This window comes from Oncorhynchus nerka, linkage group LG2, assembly GCF_034236695.1.
Source record: "Oncorhynchus nerka isolate Pitt River linkage group LG2, Oner_Uvic_2.0, whole genome shotgun sequence".
NCBI lineage: Eukaryota > Metazoa > Chordata > Actinopteri > Salmoniformes > Salmonidae > Oncorhynchus > Oncorhynchus nerka.
In genome coordinates this window covers 64,079,594-64,096,822 of record NC_088397.1, presented here as the reverse complement: position 1 = coordinate 64,096,822, position 17,229 = coordinate 64,079,594, and the positions used below count along the sequence as shown (strand labels likewise).

Here is a 17,229-nt window from a genome sequence, read left to right as displayed (position 1 = left end):
TGTTATTGTGAAGTGGAAATGTCTAGAAGTTGAAGAGATGGAGATAAAACTGTCCAGTTTGAGTGTTTCTTGCAGCTCTTTCAGGTCGCTAGCTGCAGCAAACTAAAAAGAGGAGCGACGCAGGGATGTGTGTGCTTTGGGGACATTTAACAGAATGTGACTGGCAGAACGGGTGTTGTATGTGGAGGATGAGGGCTGCAGTAGATATCTCAGATAGGGGGGAGTGAGGCCTAAGAGGGTTTATAAATAAGCATCAACCAGTGGGTCCTGCGACTGGATGACCAGTTTGCAGAGGAGTATAGAGTGCAGTGATGTGTCCCACAAGGAGCATTGGTGGTAAATCTGATGTGCGTATGGTAAAGAACGTCTAGCCACTGGAGAGCACCCTTACCTGCCCATCTATAAATTACATCTCCGTAATCTAGCATGGGTAAGATGGTCATCTGAATCACTGTTAGTTTGGCAGCTGGGGTGAAAGAGGAGCGATTACGATAGAGGAAACCACATCTAGATTTAACCTTAGCCTGCATATTTGATATGTGCTGAAAGAATGACAGTGTACAGTTGAGCCATACTTCCAAGTACAATGTATGAGGTGATTACCTCAAGCTCTAAACTCTCAGAAGTAGTAACCACATGACCTTTGTTTTGGAGGTGTCCAGAACAAGGTTAAGGGCAGAGAAAGCTTGTTGGACACTAAGAAAGCTTTGTTCTAGAGCGTTTAACACAAAATCCGGGGAGGGGCCAGTTTAGTATAAGACCATAATCTGCATATAAAATGTATGAGAGAGCTTTCCACTGCCAGAGCTATGTTGTTGATGTAAATTGAGAGGTGCGTGGGGCCTAGGATCGAGCCTTGGGGTACTCCCTTGGTGACAGGCAGTGGCTAAGACAGCAGATGTTCAGACTTTATACACTGCACTCTTTGAGGTAGTTTGCAAACCAAGCTAAAGACTTCTCAGGGACACCAATACTCATGAGCCGGCCCACAATAACAGAATGATCTACCATATCAAAAGCTTTGGCCAAGTCAATAAAAATAGCAGCACAACATTGCTTAGAATCAAGGGCAATTGTGACATCATTGAGGACCTTTAAGGTTGCAGTGACACATCCATAACCTGAGCAGAAACCAGATTGCATATCAGAGAGAATACTGTTGACATCAAGAAAGCCAGTCAGTTGATTATTGACAAGTTGACACTTTTGAAAAACAAGGCAAAATAGAAATTGGCCTATAACAGTTAGGATCAGCTTGATCTCCCCATTTAAATAAAGGACGCACCGTGGCTGCCTTCCAAGCAATAGGAACCTTCCCAGAGAGGAGAGACAGGTTAAAACGGTCAGAGATAGGCTTGGCGATGATCGGGCTACAACCTTAAAGAAGAAATGGTCTAAACCATCTGACCTAGATGTTTTTTGGGGGTCAAGTTTAGGGAGCTCCTTTTGCACCTCGGACTCAGTGACCACCGGCAGAGAGTAACTTTGTAGCGGGGCAGGGGGAAAAGAGGGAAGAGCATCGCTAGTCGCATTAGAAGGGCTGGGAGATGAGGAAATGTTGGACGGGCAAGGAGGCATGGCTGAGTCAAATAGGAATCCTGACTTAATGAAGTTTGGATTAAAGAGCTCAGCCATGTGCTCCTTGTCAGTAACAACCACATCATCAACATTAAGGGACATGTGAGGAGTAGGGTTTATTCTCCATTTCTTTAAGTGTTTTCCAGAACTCTTGGGGTTAGACCCACAGAGAGAGAACTGCTCCTTAAAGTAACTAACTTTGGCCTTCCGGATAGCCTGATTGCACTTATTTCTCATTTGCCTGAATGAGAGCCAGTCAGCCTGAGTATGCGTGTGCCAAGCCTTTCACCAAATGGAAATCTTGAGGTGGAGTAACTCTGCCAAACATTTAACCTTTATTTAACCAGGTAAGTTATTGAGAACACATTCTCTTTTACAATAACGACCTGTTTGTATGCGATAGTGATGCACGGGTCGGCTGTTTGTTCACCCGCACCCAACCACAATTGCTAATAACCCATCCGTAACTGCCGGACTATGAGGCCCGCACCCGATAGGCATATGTTGTTTCGGCATATCATTTCCGGCATCTTTGTAAGCTATTTCTTAGTCAAGATGCAGCTTCTCTTCTGTCATTACTTATTGCCCCTTTCACCAGAATAACATCATAAATTGATAGTATGAACCCTTCAATCTAGCTGACATAGGTCAAATTTGTTTTCCTTTCCTCTTCCATTTCTGTTCCTCTCAAGCAGCAAATATGTTTAGGGACCACAGAGAAAATGCAATATTAACATCAGTTTGACCGGTTATAAGGAAATTTAAAAATCTGTTAAAACGACCCAACATGTTTTTGATACTCAGTACTTTGTTGAAGCACCTTTGGTTGTGATTACAGCATTTTCTTGGGTATGATGCTACAAGCTTGGCACACCTGTATTTGGAGAGTTTCTCCCATTCTTCTCTGCAGATCCTCTCAAGCTCTGTCAGGTTGGATTGGGAGCGTCGCTGCACAGCTATTTTCAGGTTTCTCCAGAGATGTTTGATCGGGTTCAAGTCCAGGCTATGGCTGGGCCACTGAAGGACATTCAAAGACTTGTCCCGAAGCCACTCCTGCGTTGTCTTGGCTGTGTGCTTAGGGTCGTTGTCCTGTTGGAAGGTGAACCTTCGCCCCAGTCTGAGGTCCTGAGTGCTCTGGAGAAGGTTTTCATAAAGGATCTCTGTACTTTGCTCTGTTCATCTTTCCCTCGATCCTGACTAGTCTCCCAGTCCCTGCTGCTGAAAAACATCCCCATAGCATGATTCTTCCACCACCATACTTCACAGTAGAGATGGTATAGGCCAGGTGATGAGTGGTGCCTGGTTTCCTCCAGACGTGACGCTTGCAATTCAGGCCAAAGATTTCGATCTTGATTTTATCAGACCAGAGAATCTTGTTTCTCATGGTCAGAGTCCTTAAGGTGCCTTTTGGCACACGCCAAGCGGGCTGTCATGTTCCTTTTTACTGAGGAGTGGCTTGCGTCTGGCCACTCTACCATAAAGGCCTGATTGGTGGAGTGCTGCAGATATGGTTGTCCTTCTGGAAAGTTCTCCAATCTCTACAGAGGAACTCTGGAGCCCTGTCAGAGTGACCATTGGGTTATTGATCAACCTCTCTGACCAAGACCCTTCTCCCCCGATTGCTCAGTTTGGCCAGGCGGCCAGCTCTAGAAAGAGTTTTGGTGGTTCCAAACTTATTCTATTTAAGAATGATGGAGGCCACTGTGTTCTTGGGGACTTTCAATACTGCAGACATTTTTTTTGTACCCTTCCTCAGATCTGTGCCTCGAAACAATCCTGTCTCAGAAATATATGGACAATTCCTTCTACCTCGTGGATTGGTTTTTGCTCTGACATGCACTGTCATCTGTGGGACCTTATATACAGAGGTGTGTGCCTTTCCAAATCATGCCCAATCAATTGAATGTATCATAGGTGGACTCCAATCAAGTTGTAGAAACATCTCAAGGATGATAAATGGAAATAGGATGCACTTGAGCACAATTTTGAGTCTCATAGTAAAGGGTCTGAATACTAATGTAAATAAGGTATATATATTAACATTTTTCTAAAAACATGTTTTCGCTTTGTCATTATGGGGTAGTGTGTAGATTGATGGATAAGGCTATAAAGTATCAAAATGTGGAAAAAGTCAAAGGATCTGAATACTTTCCGAATGCACTGTATAACAGCGATGCCTTCTGCAAGAAACAAGCTGTAAGATACCAGGGAAAGACTCCGATCCACATGGGAATATTGTTTAGCTTTTTTGATATTCAGAGGCTGAGCTACAACCTTCTATAGTTGAGGAGATAATGTTTTATACTTTGCTTTGGAAGTAAACTAATTCCCTAACGACAGATACAACTAATGAAAGGCGGTGGCCCGTTCCTGTAGGTTCATGCTCTACAACATCCGCAGAGTACGACCCTGCCTCACACAGGAAGCGGCGCAGGTCCTAATCCAGGCACTTGTCATCTCCGTCTGGATTACTGCAACTCGCTGTTGGCTGGGCTCCCTGCCTGTGCCATTAAACCCCTACAACTCATCCAGAACGCCGCAGCCCGTCTGGTGTTCAACCTTCCCAAGTTCTCTCACGTCACCCCGCTCCTCCGCTCTCTCCACTGGCTTCCAGTTGAAGCTCGCATCCGCTACAAGACCATGGTGCTTGCCTATGGAGCTGTGAGGGGAACGGCACCTCAGTACCTCCAGGCTCTTATCAGGCCCTACACCCAAACAAGGGCACTGCGTTCATCCACCTCTGGCCTGCTCGCCTCCTTACCACTGAGGAAGTACAGTTCCCGCTCAGCCCAGTCAAAACTGTTCGCTGCTCTGGCCCCCCAATGGTGGAACAAACTCCCTCACGACGCCAGGACAGCGGAGTCAATCACCACCTTCCGGAGACACCTGAAACCCCACCTCTTTAAGGAATACCTAGGATAGGATAAAGTAATCCCTCTCACCCCCCTTAAAAGATTTAGATGCACTACTGTTCCACTGGATGTCATAAGGTGAATGCACCAATTTGTAAGTCGCTCTGGATAAGAGCGTCTGCTAAATGACTTAAATGTAAATGTAATGAAAGAATAACCTCAATGTAGGCTATAGATATGAATTGCACAAGAATGATACATTTATGTTTTAATGATGTATTATTTTCTCTTTATTTAATCCGCTTGATCCCCACTCTCCTATCATTCACACAATATTTCATGACCCTAAACCCACCTACGGGGACTGCGGGTTATGAGTTAACCCGCGCATCATTAGAATGCAAGTGTTTTCTGTCCATTTGTTCTGTTTCCAGACAGTCAGCCAGACTTAGTCATTCGCTCTGCCCTTCACAACGTGAGTAAAATGGATGGCTGCTCTGCTCTGTTATTTTTCTCGCTTCCATCATACTGCCATCTGGACCCGCCCACGGAACCCAACACACACACACACACACACACACTTGGAGCAGGCAATTCAGCATCTACACATACACACACTCCCTCTGACTCACACACACCCAAACACAACACCCTCAAACACGCACACCAGCCAATTGAGCCCACACACACTCTCGGCACAGCGGGACAGTGTCAAATCCAACTGTCAGTCATGTTGAACAGCAGGAGCTGTGGATTCCATCCAGGACAAACCCATCAACCCAGCCCTGTCTTTGAGAGGAGACAGGTTGACTGCTCTCTCAGCCTTGTTTCAGCAAATATTAGAGCAAGCCTGAAAGCGTGATACATACATCATAATTCATCAGCTAACACAAGTGTACTGTATGTCTGGATCATATTAATAGTCCTATTACTCGGCAGGCAGGCCCAGTAGATTGAGTTGAACTGAGCTGGGCCGTACAGGCCGTACAGTCCTGATCTAAGTGCAATTGACGAGGATCCCTCTGCTCCTCCTACACCCGACTCACAAGACACACACCACGAACCATCGTCCTCCACAGTTCAGTTTTCACACATCCACAGCGGTACATGAGAAAGAATGGTGCTCAACTTGAACCTCAGTGACTAAGCCTACACAATCAATCACTCACTAGCACTCACTAGCACAACATATTATGGTCACCCACACTCTTTGCTGCCAATGACTGGAACGAATTGCAAAAAAATGGCTGAAGTTGGAGACTTATATTTCCCTCACTAACTTTAAGCATCAGCTATCTGAGCAGCTCACCGATCGCTGCAGCTGTACACAGCCCATCTGTAAATAGCCCATCCAACTACCTACCTCATCCCCATATTGTTTTTATTTACTTTTTCTTTTGCACATCTATCACTCCAGTGTTAATTTGCTAAACTGTAATTACTTCGCTACTATGGTCTATTTATGCCATTTGCACACACTGTATATAGATTTTTCTATTGTGTTATTGACTGTAGTTTTGTTAATTCCATGTGTAACTCTGTGTTGTTGTTTTTTGTTGCACTGCTTTGCTTTATCTTGGCCAGGTCGCAGTTGTAAATGAGAACTTGTTCTCAACTGGCCTACCTGGTTAAATAAAGGTGAAATAAATTAAATGAAATATTAAAAAGGATACCAGAAAAGATGAATCCATCTTTATAGAAAGGAGCGAGAATCCAACCACATTTCATGCTTTTATCTAACTAGAGCAGCAGTTAACTTCAAAGAACATACTGTATGTAGCATAGGGAGAGAGCAGGGCTCGGGTGAAATTAAATTAACTCTCATTCAACCCCACAACCCTTTGATAAACAGAGGGCAAAGACTCTGGTATTTGCTCATATTAGCATATTAGCATATGTTCATTCCCTTCCCTCTCATTTTACAACTCTCACCTTAAGCAGAGAGAAAGCAGATCCTCTGATATTTTCAGGATATGACAATATTTAGCACAGTGTATGCATAATCTTTCATCCCTAAATGTGCTTTAAGTGTAAAAAAAAGACTTTAAAAGTGAACCCATTTGAGATGGGGACTGAGATAGTAATGAATAACAGAGTACTGCCATCTTCAAAGACGGAATCTTTTAAAAGTTCTTCCTTTCCACCATTCCTCAGAGCCCACCGCCTTTACACAGTATGTTTAGTTACATTTGATCCATCCCAGCTATGTTTTACCAGGGGGCATTGTTACAGGCAGGAGACGTTCTCCCTCTTTCAATCTGTAGCCATCCATAATTCAGCACCTCCTTCCATTATTCCTCTCAGAGCTACTCTGCTGCTGACCGGCCAAATTGCTATTGTTTTCCCCATTCAGAGACACTCATCACTGTAATGCTATAAGATGGACCCCAGAAAGGCAATACCACACTCTGGTGCACCATGGACCTGGCTATTCAAGACAGAATGTGATGGTGATCCAGACTTCCTCCCACACACACTTCCTTTATACAAGTTCATAATCTCTCATTGATCCCTGCCGGATTGAGATGTATGTTGTCTTTTTTACTTGTCAACTCACACACAGACTGTCCTTTTCATTCTCTCAGACAGACAATGGGGAAGGGTAGGAAGCGTGAACAGTTAACAGACTGGCTCATGTTTAATGTAGTTCCGCTTCATTGGTCCAGGGATGATTCAAATCAATAAGTCACCGCGCTGCATTTGTCCAGCTGAACGGGTGTCATCACTGTATAGGCCCTTAGCCAGGCTGTAGACCGGAGAGTAGGACGGAATGAATGAATTCAATCATTCATTAACAAGATTGATTACATACATAGAATTTCCAATGGGACATTAGACATTAAAATGTACTTTATGGCCACTTAGTGAGAATATGAAACAACATTATTCTTGCCGTTGTGTCTGACGGTTATGAGGCTATTCACTATAAATACAGGACATGCTGCAAACACATCCAAATCATCTTTTGGGTTTTTATAATGGTTTGCTTTTTGTGACACTTACGTCAGTTACGAAGTGAAATATCTTAATTTATAATTCAACATCAAATCAAGAGAGAGAGGTCATTTACCTGTATAGTCATCGAGGCACTCGCAGGTGTAGCCTCCCTCTCTGCTGCGACACAGGCCGTGGGTTCCACAGGGTTTGGAGTAGCACAGGTCGATCTCTGTCTCGCAGTAGTCTCCTGTGAAGCCCGTGGGGCAGCGGCAGCGCAGCCCGGCGATGGGGTGGATGGGTCGGAAAAGGATGGTGTCGGACGCCACGAATGGCGCCAGGCTGTCAAACTTCAGCACGGACACACACTTCATGTAGTTCTCACAGGGCTCTCTCAGGCAGATGTTGTCATCGAAGGGCAGCACCTGCTGGGAGGAGATGTGGGCCAGCAGACTGCGGTTCAGGTACAACCTCTCCTGTAGCTCCTCAGAACCAAAGTACTCTGCCGCTCCATTGGCCCCTGCTGTCCCTCTGTCCACTCTTCCGTCCCCCCGGGACCCCTCCCCCCCCCCACGCGGGCCCTCCCTGGGCACGGCTACAGACAGGCTGACATTGAGGATCCGGGCGCTGACGTCTGTGTCATCCTGGATGTTGAACACTACGACGTCCTCGCGGTCTGCTGACAGCACGCAGGCCACGCCCTCCAAGAACTGGGCCAATAGCAGGGACAGGAAGTGCTCCTGGGAGGTGTTGGCCAATCGCAGCGTGATGCTGTTGGAGAGCATTTCGTCTGTGATGATGGTGACCTGGAGCAGACACTGGGCCGACACGGAGTGGATCCCATCTGACAGGAGAGGAAGAGGAGAGACGCAGGGGACACAGTATTAATGCTTCAAAATCTGGATTTACATCACAAACATTACTTACAGTGCCTTCAGAAAGTTCTCACAACCCTTGACATTTTTTAAATTTTAAATGGATTCAATTGAGATTTTTTTGTCACACCACACACACACACGTCAAAGTGGAATTATGTATTTCAACATTTTTACAAATTAATTTAAAGAATGAAAAGCTGAAACGTCTTGAGTCAATAAGTATTCAACCCCTTTGGTATGGCAAGCCTAAATAAGTTTAAATAAGCTTAATAAGTCACATAAGTTGCATGGACTGTGTGCAATAAGTGATGCAGCCACCACAGAGTTAAACGAAGCAAGACTGTACAGAATGCAAATATTCCAGAACATGCATCCTGTTTGCAACAAGGCACTAAAGTAATACTGCAAAAAAAACATGACAAAGCAATTAACATTTTGTCCTGAATACAACATGTTATGTTTGGTGCAAATCCGATACAACACACTACTGAGGACCACTCTCCATATTTTCAAGTTGCATCATGTTATGGGTATGCTTGTAATAATGGGTATGGTTATGCTTGTAATAAATGGAATGGAGCTAAGCACAGGAAAAGTCCTAGAGGAAAACCTGGTTCAGTCTGCTTTCCACCAGACACTGGGAGATAAACATATCTTTCAGCAGGACAATAATCTAAAACACACAAGGTCAAATATACACCGAATGTTCCCCAAGTGGCCGAGATACAGTTGACTTAAATCTACTTGAAAATCTATGGCAAGACCAGAAAATGGTTGTCTAGCAATGATCAGCAATCAATGACAGAACCTGAAGAATTATGAAAATAATAAAAATGGGCAAATGTTGCACAATCCAGGTGTGGAAAGCTCTTAGAGACTTCGCCAGAAAGACTCACAGCTGTAATCGCTGCCAAAGGTGCTTCTACAAAGTATTGACTCAGGGGTGTGAGATATTTCTGTATTTCATTTTCAATACATTTGCAAACATGTTTTCACTGTTATTATGGGGTAATGTGTGTAAATGGGTGTTATTCTTTTTTTAATCAATTTTGAAATTCAGGCTGTAACAACAACATGTGGAATAAATCAATGGGTATGAATACTCTCTGAAGGCACTATGAATACTCTCTGAAGGCACTATGAATACTCTCTGAAGGCACTATGAATACTTTCTGAAGGCACTATGAATACTCTCTGAAGGCACTATGAATACTCTCTGAAGGCACTATGAATACTCTGAAGGCACTATGAATACTCTCTGAAGGCACTATGACTACTATGACTCTCTGAAGGCACTATGAATACTCTCTGAAGGCACTATGAATACTCTCTGAAGGCACTATGACTACTCTCTGAAGGCACTATGAATACTCTCTGAAGGCACTATGAATACTCTCTGAAGGCACTATGAATACTCTCTGAAGGCACTATGAATACTCTCTGAAGGCACTATGACTACTCTCTGAAGGCACTATGAATACTCTCTGAAGGCACTATGAATACTCTCTGAAGGCATAATGAATACTTTCTGAAGGCACTATGAATACTTTCTGAAGGCACTATGAATACTCTCTGAAGGCACTATGAATACTTTCTGAAGGCACTACGAATACTCTCTGAAGGCACTACGAATACTCTCTGAAGGCACTATGACTACTCTCTGAAGGCACTATGAATACTTTCCGAAGGCACTATGAATACTCTCCGAAGGCACTATGAATACTTTCTGAAGGCACTATGAATACTTTCTGAAGGCACTATGAATACTTTCTGAAGGTACTATGAATACTCTCTGAAGGCACTATGAATACTCTCTGAAGGCACTATGAATACTCTCTGAAGGCACTATGAATACTCTCTGAAGGCACTATGAATACTCTCTGAAGGCACTATGAATACTCTCTGAAGGCACTATGAATACTCTCTGAAGGCACTATGAATACTCTCTGAGGGCACTATGAATACTCTCTGAAGGCACTATGAATACTTTCTGAAGGCACTATATGTCTACTCATAACCCCGTAATGAAAGACAACATTTCACAATAACATAGTGCCTAGAATTCTCCTTGACTGATCACCATTCTCTAGTAGCTACCCTTTATACATGTATTCCCAATGCAGACATCCATCTCCCTGTATCCAAAGGGTTAATAAGAAGACGAGGCTGCATAGTTGTCTGCATAATGAGCTATACACATCTGAAGTGTAATTTCCCTTCACATACAATGACAGCTCATCCTACTCTAGACTTTACTACTGTTGTTTAAAACATCATGGAAATCCATGATCAATTCTTCCCATGGCCATGCATTCATTACCTTACATACGTCAAACCACATTGAGTGATTCTTTTAGTAAGCTGATTTGCAAAACTCATTCCTCTTACTGAAAACCACACTGGCAACACAGGGGAAAAGTGCTCATCAGCAAACAGCTTGAGAGGTTCTGGCTGGGACACTCAAATGACTGCCCAGCGAAGAGTGAAATTATAATGAAAAGAACCCATACAGACTCATCAGAAATAACAAGAAACAGAAAAGTGGAGTAACAGCTTTGAAAACAGACATGGGCTGAACCTGAACCATATCCCAGTTAGCCATAACCTAGATCTCCATTAAAAATAGATGCCTTCAGTCTGCAAATATATTCAAAGAGCAGAACGACATACAGTGCCTTCAGAAACTATTCATACCCCTTGACTTGTTCCACTTTTTGTTTCGTTACAGCCGGAACTCAAAATGGATTAAATAGATTTATTTCTCACCCAGCTACACACAATAGCCCATAATGATAAAGTGAAAACATGAAATCTATTGAAAATGAAATACAGAAATCTCATTTACATAAGTATTCACTCCCAAGTCAATACTTTGTAGAAGCAGCGTTGGCAGAGATTACAGCTGTGAGTCTTTCTGGAAGAATCTCTAAGCTCTGTCCACACCTGGATTGTACAACATTTGCCCATTATTCTTTTCAAAATTCTTCAAGCTCTGTCAAATTGGATTTTGATCATTACTAGACAACCATTTTCAGGTCTTGCCATAGATTTTCAATTATTTTTGAGCAAAAACTATAACTCGGCCACTCAGGAACATTCACAGTTTTCTTGGTAAGCAACTCCAGTGTAAATTTGGCCTTGTATTTTAGGTTATTGTCCTGCTGAAAGGTGAATGCATCTCCCAGTGTTTGTTGCAAAGCAGACCAGGTTTTCCCCTAACGTTTTGCCTGATTTTGCCTAGCTCCGTTCCGTTTATTTTTTTATCCTGAAATACTCCCGTCTTTAATGATTACAAGCATATAACATGATGCAGCCACCACTATGCTTGAAAATATGGAGTGGTACTCAGTAATGTGTTGTAATTGACCCAAGCGTAACACTTTGTATTCAGGACAAAGGCTAATTGCTTTGTCACATTTTTTGCAGTATTACTTTAGTGCCTTGTTGCAAAGAGGATGCATGTTTTGGAATATTTTTATTATGTACAGTCTTCCTTCTTTTCACTCTCTCAATGTTAGTATTGTGGAGTAACTACAATGTTGACCCATCCTCAGTTTTCTCCTATCACAGCCATTAAACTCCAACTGTTACAAGGGCGTTTTTATGGACACCTGATCCTAGACTATATTGAAAAAGATTAAACCTGATGCTAGACTAAATTGCACTTTTAAACTGGACTAACATACATTGTTTAAAATAATAGTTTGACTTGCCCTAGTCTAGATTTTAAAAGTCAGATTTTCAGACAGAGGTTATATTTCATCTAGATCTAATTGAAAGGTTGAATAAAACCTGGCCAGAGGCAGGTTTAACTTCAGATTAATGACTGTTGGCTCCCAGGTTGACCTTGGCAATGGAGGAAAATTGATAACCTGGACTATTTCAATGATGATCAAAGTGCACCACCAAGGCCAGACAGAAGGGATAACTAATGTGCTTTTGATTTGTTTTCCTCCTTTACCGTTATCTTTAACAAGCACTTTCAACCTTCTCATGTATCGTCGGTCGCAGAGGACTTTGTAGCTGTTTCCTGTAACAGGACATAGCAGTTTCTTGTAACAACAAGTGCTCTTTTTGTTTAGTATGTTTATGTTTCTTTTTAGACAGGGTTAACCCCCTGATGAAATCATGTTCTCTATGTAAATAGAAAATGCAGCTGACATTTGTTTGCTTGAGCCAATCATTTCACCCAACTCTTTTCGGGGAAGGGCCATCCCTTCAAGTACGGATCACCTTGACGTAATTTGTCATCTGGAACCTTCCTTATCCACAAAGTCTGCAATGCTATAGGTGAACTGAAAGACAATTACATAAAGTTCCCTGGTGCTGCTGCCCAAGCCAACTACAAGGTAGAGTTCGATGAATATTGGAACTTCCCTGGAGTCATTGGCTGTATAGATGGATGTCATATTCCCATCAACTGTTACTCTACAGCAGATGCTGAGGAGAACAGGAATCTTAAAAACTGGTTCTCAATAAATGTACAAAGTGTGTCCACTCCCAATTTGCAGTTCTTCAACGTTGTTGCACGTTGGAAAGGTGCAACTCATGACTCAAGGATTTTCAAAAACTCCTCTTTGTATGTTCAGCTTGAAGGAGGACAACATAGTGGAATCATACTTGGTTAGTGTTGGTATGCACAGACCAACTTCTTGTTCACCCCTTATCTTCATGCAATAGGACCTGAGCAACAAAGGTACAACCAAGCTCATACCCGCACCAGAGGTGGAGCGCATGTTTGGAAGAGTTGTTTCCAATGTCTCAGAAACACACTGCGCTTTCAACCAGGAAGATGCTGCATTGTTATAATAGCAACAGCAGTGATTCACAATTACCTCAAACAGCATAGCTGCCCAGATCCTCACATTGAAACATGAGGATGACCCAGATGTTCCCAAGGTTGAAGCAGACAGTAACAGAAGTGGACAAGCCTGCAGAGATTATTTTACTATGCAGTCCTTCTCACAACAAAGATAGCTCAAGTGATTGAAGCAAACAATAGCCATGGCTTTTAATTCATAAATGGAAATAAAATCGGGACCCCGAACTGGTGCTGGTTCGAGATTAACATTGGTGTTGCTTCATGTTTCTCTCCTCCTTCATAGACAACTCAACATCAAGGATGTGCATCAACAGATCATGCTCTTCTTTTAAATACATTAGTTTGCACCCATGAAATTCCATGGCCAGGTTCTCATGCATGCTCAGCCTCCGTCACTAACCCGGCAGGAGGACAAAGACAATCTTTCCTCCTGGCTGCAGCAGTGGTCCCCTCCAAAGTGATCATCTGCCTATAGAAAATGATTATGTTGCTGCATTAAATAACATGATTTCTTCAAGAGTTGACTTCATTAAATTTTTTTATGGGAGTGCAAGAGTTGACTGACAACATGACATATTCCCTGCATTACGGGGATGGCACATCCTGAGTGAATCCAACCAAATGAGGATTGGAACGGTCCCCCACCTGAAGTGTCCAATATGTCACCCCTTCCAGGGGTTGCTGGCTGTCAATGATCCAGGTCAACAAGTCCCCCAGCTCATCTGTCTAAGGTCTTACCAGTCTTAAAACGCTCCCTACGAGCAACATCATATGTCTAAATTGACTTGCAGGTTTTTCCACAGGACCTTAGAAAGACAAGACAAAATAGAAATTATATTAGTTATTATTTATGATGTTATTTGTGTAACATTTCTGTTAAACAAATACATTTAGGCTCCACTGTGTTGTGTTACTCAAGAAAAATAACATTTCAAAGTGACTGATTTGAAAAAGTGTGCCAACCAATACAGTATCTTACCAGAAGTTGTTGTAGATTCCTTTGGTTTACTTTTCATTTCAGTTGAATTCATTACAAATGGAAGTCCAGGCATTCTTTTTCTTGTTTTCTGTTGATGAATCATGCTCTGTTCTTCATAATTGGATGATTTGACACAATTCGCTTCAAGAGTTTTTTTTCAATGTCACTGAAATGATTCTATCTTCGTCCCTTTGCTTGGTTTAGGTGACTCCAATTCCACACAATGTTTATGTATTAGTGTCCCACCCCTGGTTTTTCAAGCATCCTTAGTTCAGCACTAAGTGCACATCGTTAATCTAATCAGACTTCACAAAGATGAACTGGTTAGTCCTTACCTTAGTCTAGGACTCCTTAGTCTAGAACTAATTCATCTGAAGTTAAGCAACGTCTTAAATAGCCATTTAAAAATAATTGGGATTAATTTAATTAGAATTTGCCTAGTCCTGACTAATTAAAACTCTGTACGTGAAACCACCCCTTAAAAAGTCACCATTGGCCTCATGGTGAAATCACTAAGCAGTTTCCTTCCTCCCCGGCAACGGAGTTTAGAAGGCTGGTTGTATCTTTGTAGTGACTGGGTGTGTTTATACACCATCCAACGTTTCATTAAAGGTCTACTTTTTGTATTTTTACCCATCTACCAATAGGTGCCCTTCTTTGCGAGGCACTGGAAAACCTCTCTGGGCATTGCTGTTGAATCTGTGTTTGAAATCTATTGCTCGACTGAGGGACCTTACAGATAATTGTATGTGTGGGGTACAGAGATGAGGTAGTCAATCAACAATCATGTAAAACACCATCATTCCACACAGAGTGAGTCCACGCAACTTATGTGACTTGTTGAGAAAACCTTTACTCCTGAACTTATTTAGGCTTACCATAACAAAGGGGTTGAATAACTAGACTTAAGACATTTCAGCTTTATATTTTTTATTCATATGTAAACATTTCAAAAAACATAATTCCACTTTGACATTATGGGGTAATGGGGTCAGTGACAATTTTAAAATTTTTATTCCATTTTAAATTCAGGCGGTAAAAACAAAATGTGGAAAATGTCAAGGGGTGCGAATAGTTTCTGAAGGCACTGTAATGTATCCTGTTGTTCAGATCTCCCTGACAACATGAGTTCAGGGATCATAAGTTACAGACAGACAATCAGGCCCTCTCCGATATCATCCAACCAGACATTTGTAAGGATCTGTTAGTAGACAATAAATTAATACAAAGTATTAGTGGTGTTAATGATGTTCTCTTTTACAGGGGAATCCTGTCTCCATCTGTCTGGATCTCTTTACAGTTTATTACTACCATATTTGGTTTGTGAAAATCAAATCAATAAAGTTGTCAAAGAAAAGAACAAACCAATCCTATTCCTTCCTCAGTTCTACATTCTATATGCAGCAGTGTGTTTAAGGTCACCAGAGGTTCTATTTGTAGCATGTCGTCTCATCTCTGGCTTGCAGGCACAAAACACACCTAATCAAATCAAACCTGTCATGAAAACAAGTCCCAGTCTCTTCCCCCTTGATAGTAATCAATAGTCTCTTTGTCTGGGGGCTCTGGATATGGGCCAGGGAACAGAACCTCTCAGCTTAGCTCTGGTGGAGGAGGAAACTCAACCAACCAACCACACAGACAAACAAACAGCCAGCAGCACTGTGGAAGCTACCAGATCCCAGGCTGGCACAAGGCATGTTTAAACACCCGGCGCCACAATGACAGCGAGTGGGAAGAGTGAGAGAGACCAGTAGAGAAGTGAGGAGCAGAAAGCAAGGAAAACTGAGCAGCATGTTTGACAGGGCTTAAATCTTTCTGCTCCCAGTCAAGCCACTGCAGCACTGGAACCCTACAGGCCCAGAGCAGAGGGAACAGGAGCTGGAGGGAGCAGAGGGAACAGGAGCTGGAGGGAGCAGAGGGAACAGGAGCTGGAGGGAGCAGAGGGAACAGGAGCTGGAGGGAGCAGAGGGAACAGGAGCTGGAGGGAGCAGAGGGAACAGGAGCTGGAGGGAGCAGAGGGAACAGGAGCTGGATGGAACAGGAGCTGGAGGGAACAGGAGCTGGAGGGAACAGGAGCTGGGGGGAGCAGAGGGAACAGGAGCTGGGGGGAGCAGAGGGAACAGGAGCTGGAGGGAACAGGAGCTGGAGGGAGCAGAGGGAACAGGAGCTGGAGGGAACAGAGGGAACAGGAGCTGGAGGGAACAGGAGCTGGAGGGAGCAGATGGAACAGGAGCTGGAGGGAACAGAGGGAACAGGAGCTGGAGGGAGCAGAGGGAACAGGAGCTGGAGGGAACAGAGGGAACAGGAGCTGGAGGGAACAGGAGCTGGAGGGAGCAGAGGGAACAGGAGCTGGAGGGAGCAGAGGGAACAGGAGCTGGAGGGAGCAGAGGGAACAGGAGCTGGAGGGAGCAGAGGGAACAGGAGCTGGAGAGAGCAGAGGGAACAGGAGCTGGAGGGAACAGGAGCTGGAGGGAGCAGAGGGAACAGGAGCTGGAGGGAGCAGAGGGAACAGGATCTGGAGGGAGCAGAGGGAACAGGATCTGGAGGGAGCAGAGGGAACAGGATCTGGAGGGAGCAGATGGAACAGGATCTGGAGGGAGCAGATGGAACAGGAGCTGGAGGGAGCAGATGGAACAGGAGCTGGAGGGAGCAGAGGGAACAGGAGCTGGAGGGAGCAGAGGGAACAGGATCTGGAGGGAGCAGGATATGGAGGGAGCAGATGGAACAGGAGCAGAGGGAACAGGAGCTGGAGGGAGCAAAGGGAACAGGAGCTGGAGGGAGCAGAGGGAACAGGAGCTGGAGGGAGCAGAGGGAGCAGGAGCAGAGGGAACAGGAGCTGGAGGGAGGAGAGGGAACAGGAGCTGGAGGGAGCAGAGGGAACAGGAGCTGGAGGGAGCAGAGGGAACAGGAGCTGAGGGAGCAGAGGGAACAGGAGCAGAGGGAACGGGAGCTGGAGGGAGCAGAGGGAACAGGATCTGGAGGGAGCAGAGGGAACAGGAGCTGGAGGGAGCAGAGGGAACAGGAGCAGAGGGAACAGGAGCTGGAGGGAGCAGAGGGAACAGGAGCTGGATGGAGCAGAGGGAACAGGAGCAGAGGGAACAGGAGCTGGAGGGAGCAGAGGGAACAGGAGCTGGAGGGAGCAGAGGGAACAGGAGCTGGAGGGAGCAGAGGGAACAGGAGCTGGAG

General features: G+C 44.1%; 1 protein-coding gene across 1 annotated transcript in view; it reads right to left on the bottom strand.

Annotated features, from left to right (window-relative positions):
• The window catches only part of LOC115139460 (cadherin EGF LAG seven-pass G-type receptor 2-like), a 112,422-nt gene that overhangs the window by 70,552 nt on the left and 24,641 nt on the right, over nt 1-17,229 (bottom strand). The window contains exon 2 of the mRNA XM_029676875.2: nt 7,501-8,208. Within this exon, the coding sequence (XP_029532735.2) occupies nt 7,501-8,208 (708 nt within the window). The remainder of the gene's footprint in view (nt 1-7,500; nt 8,209-17,229) is intronic.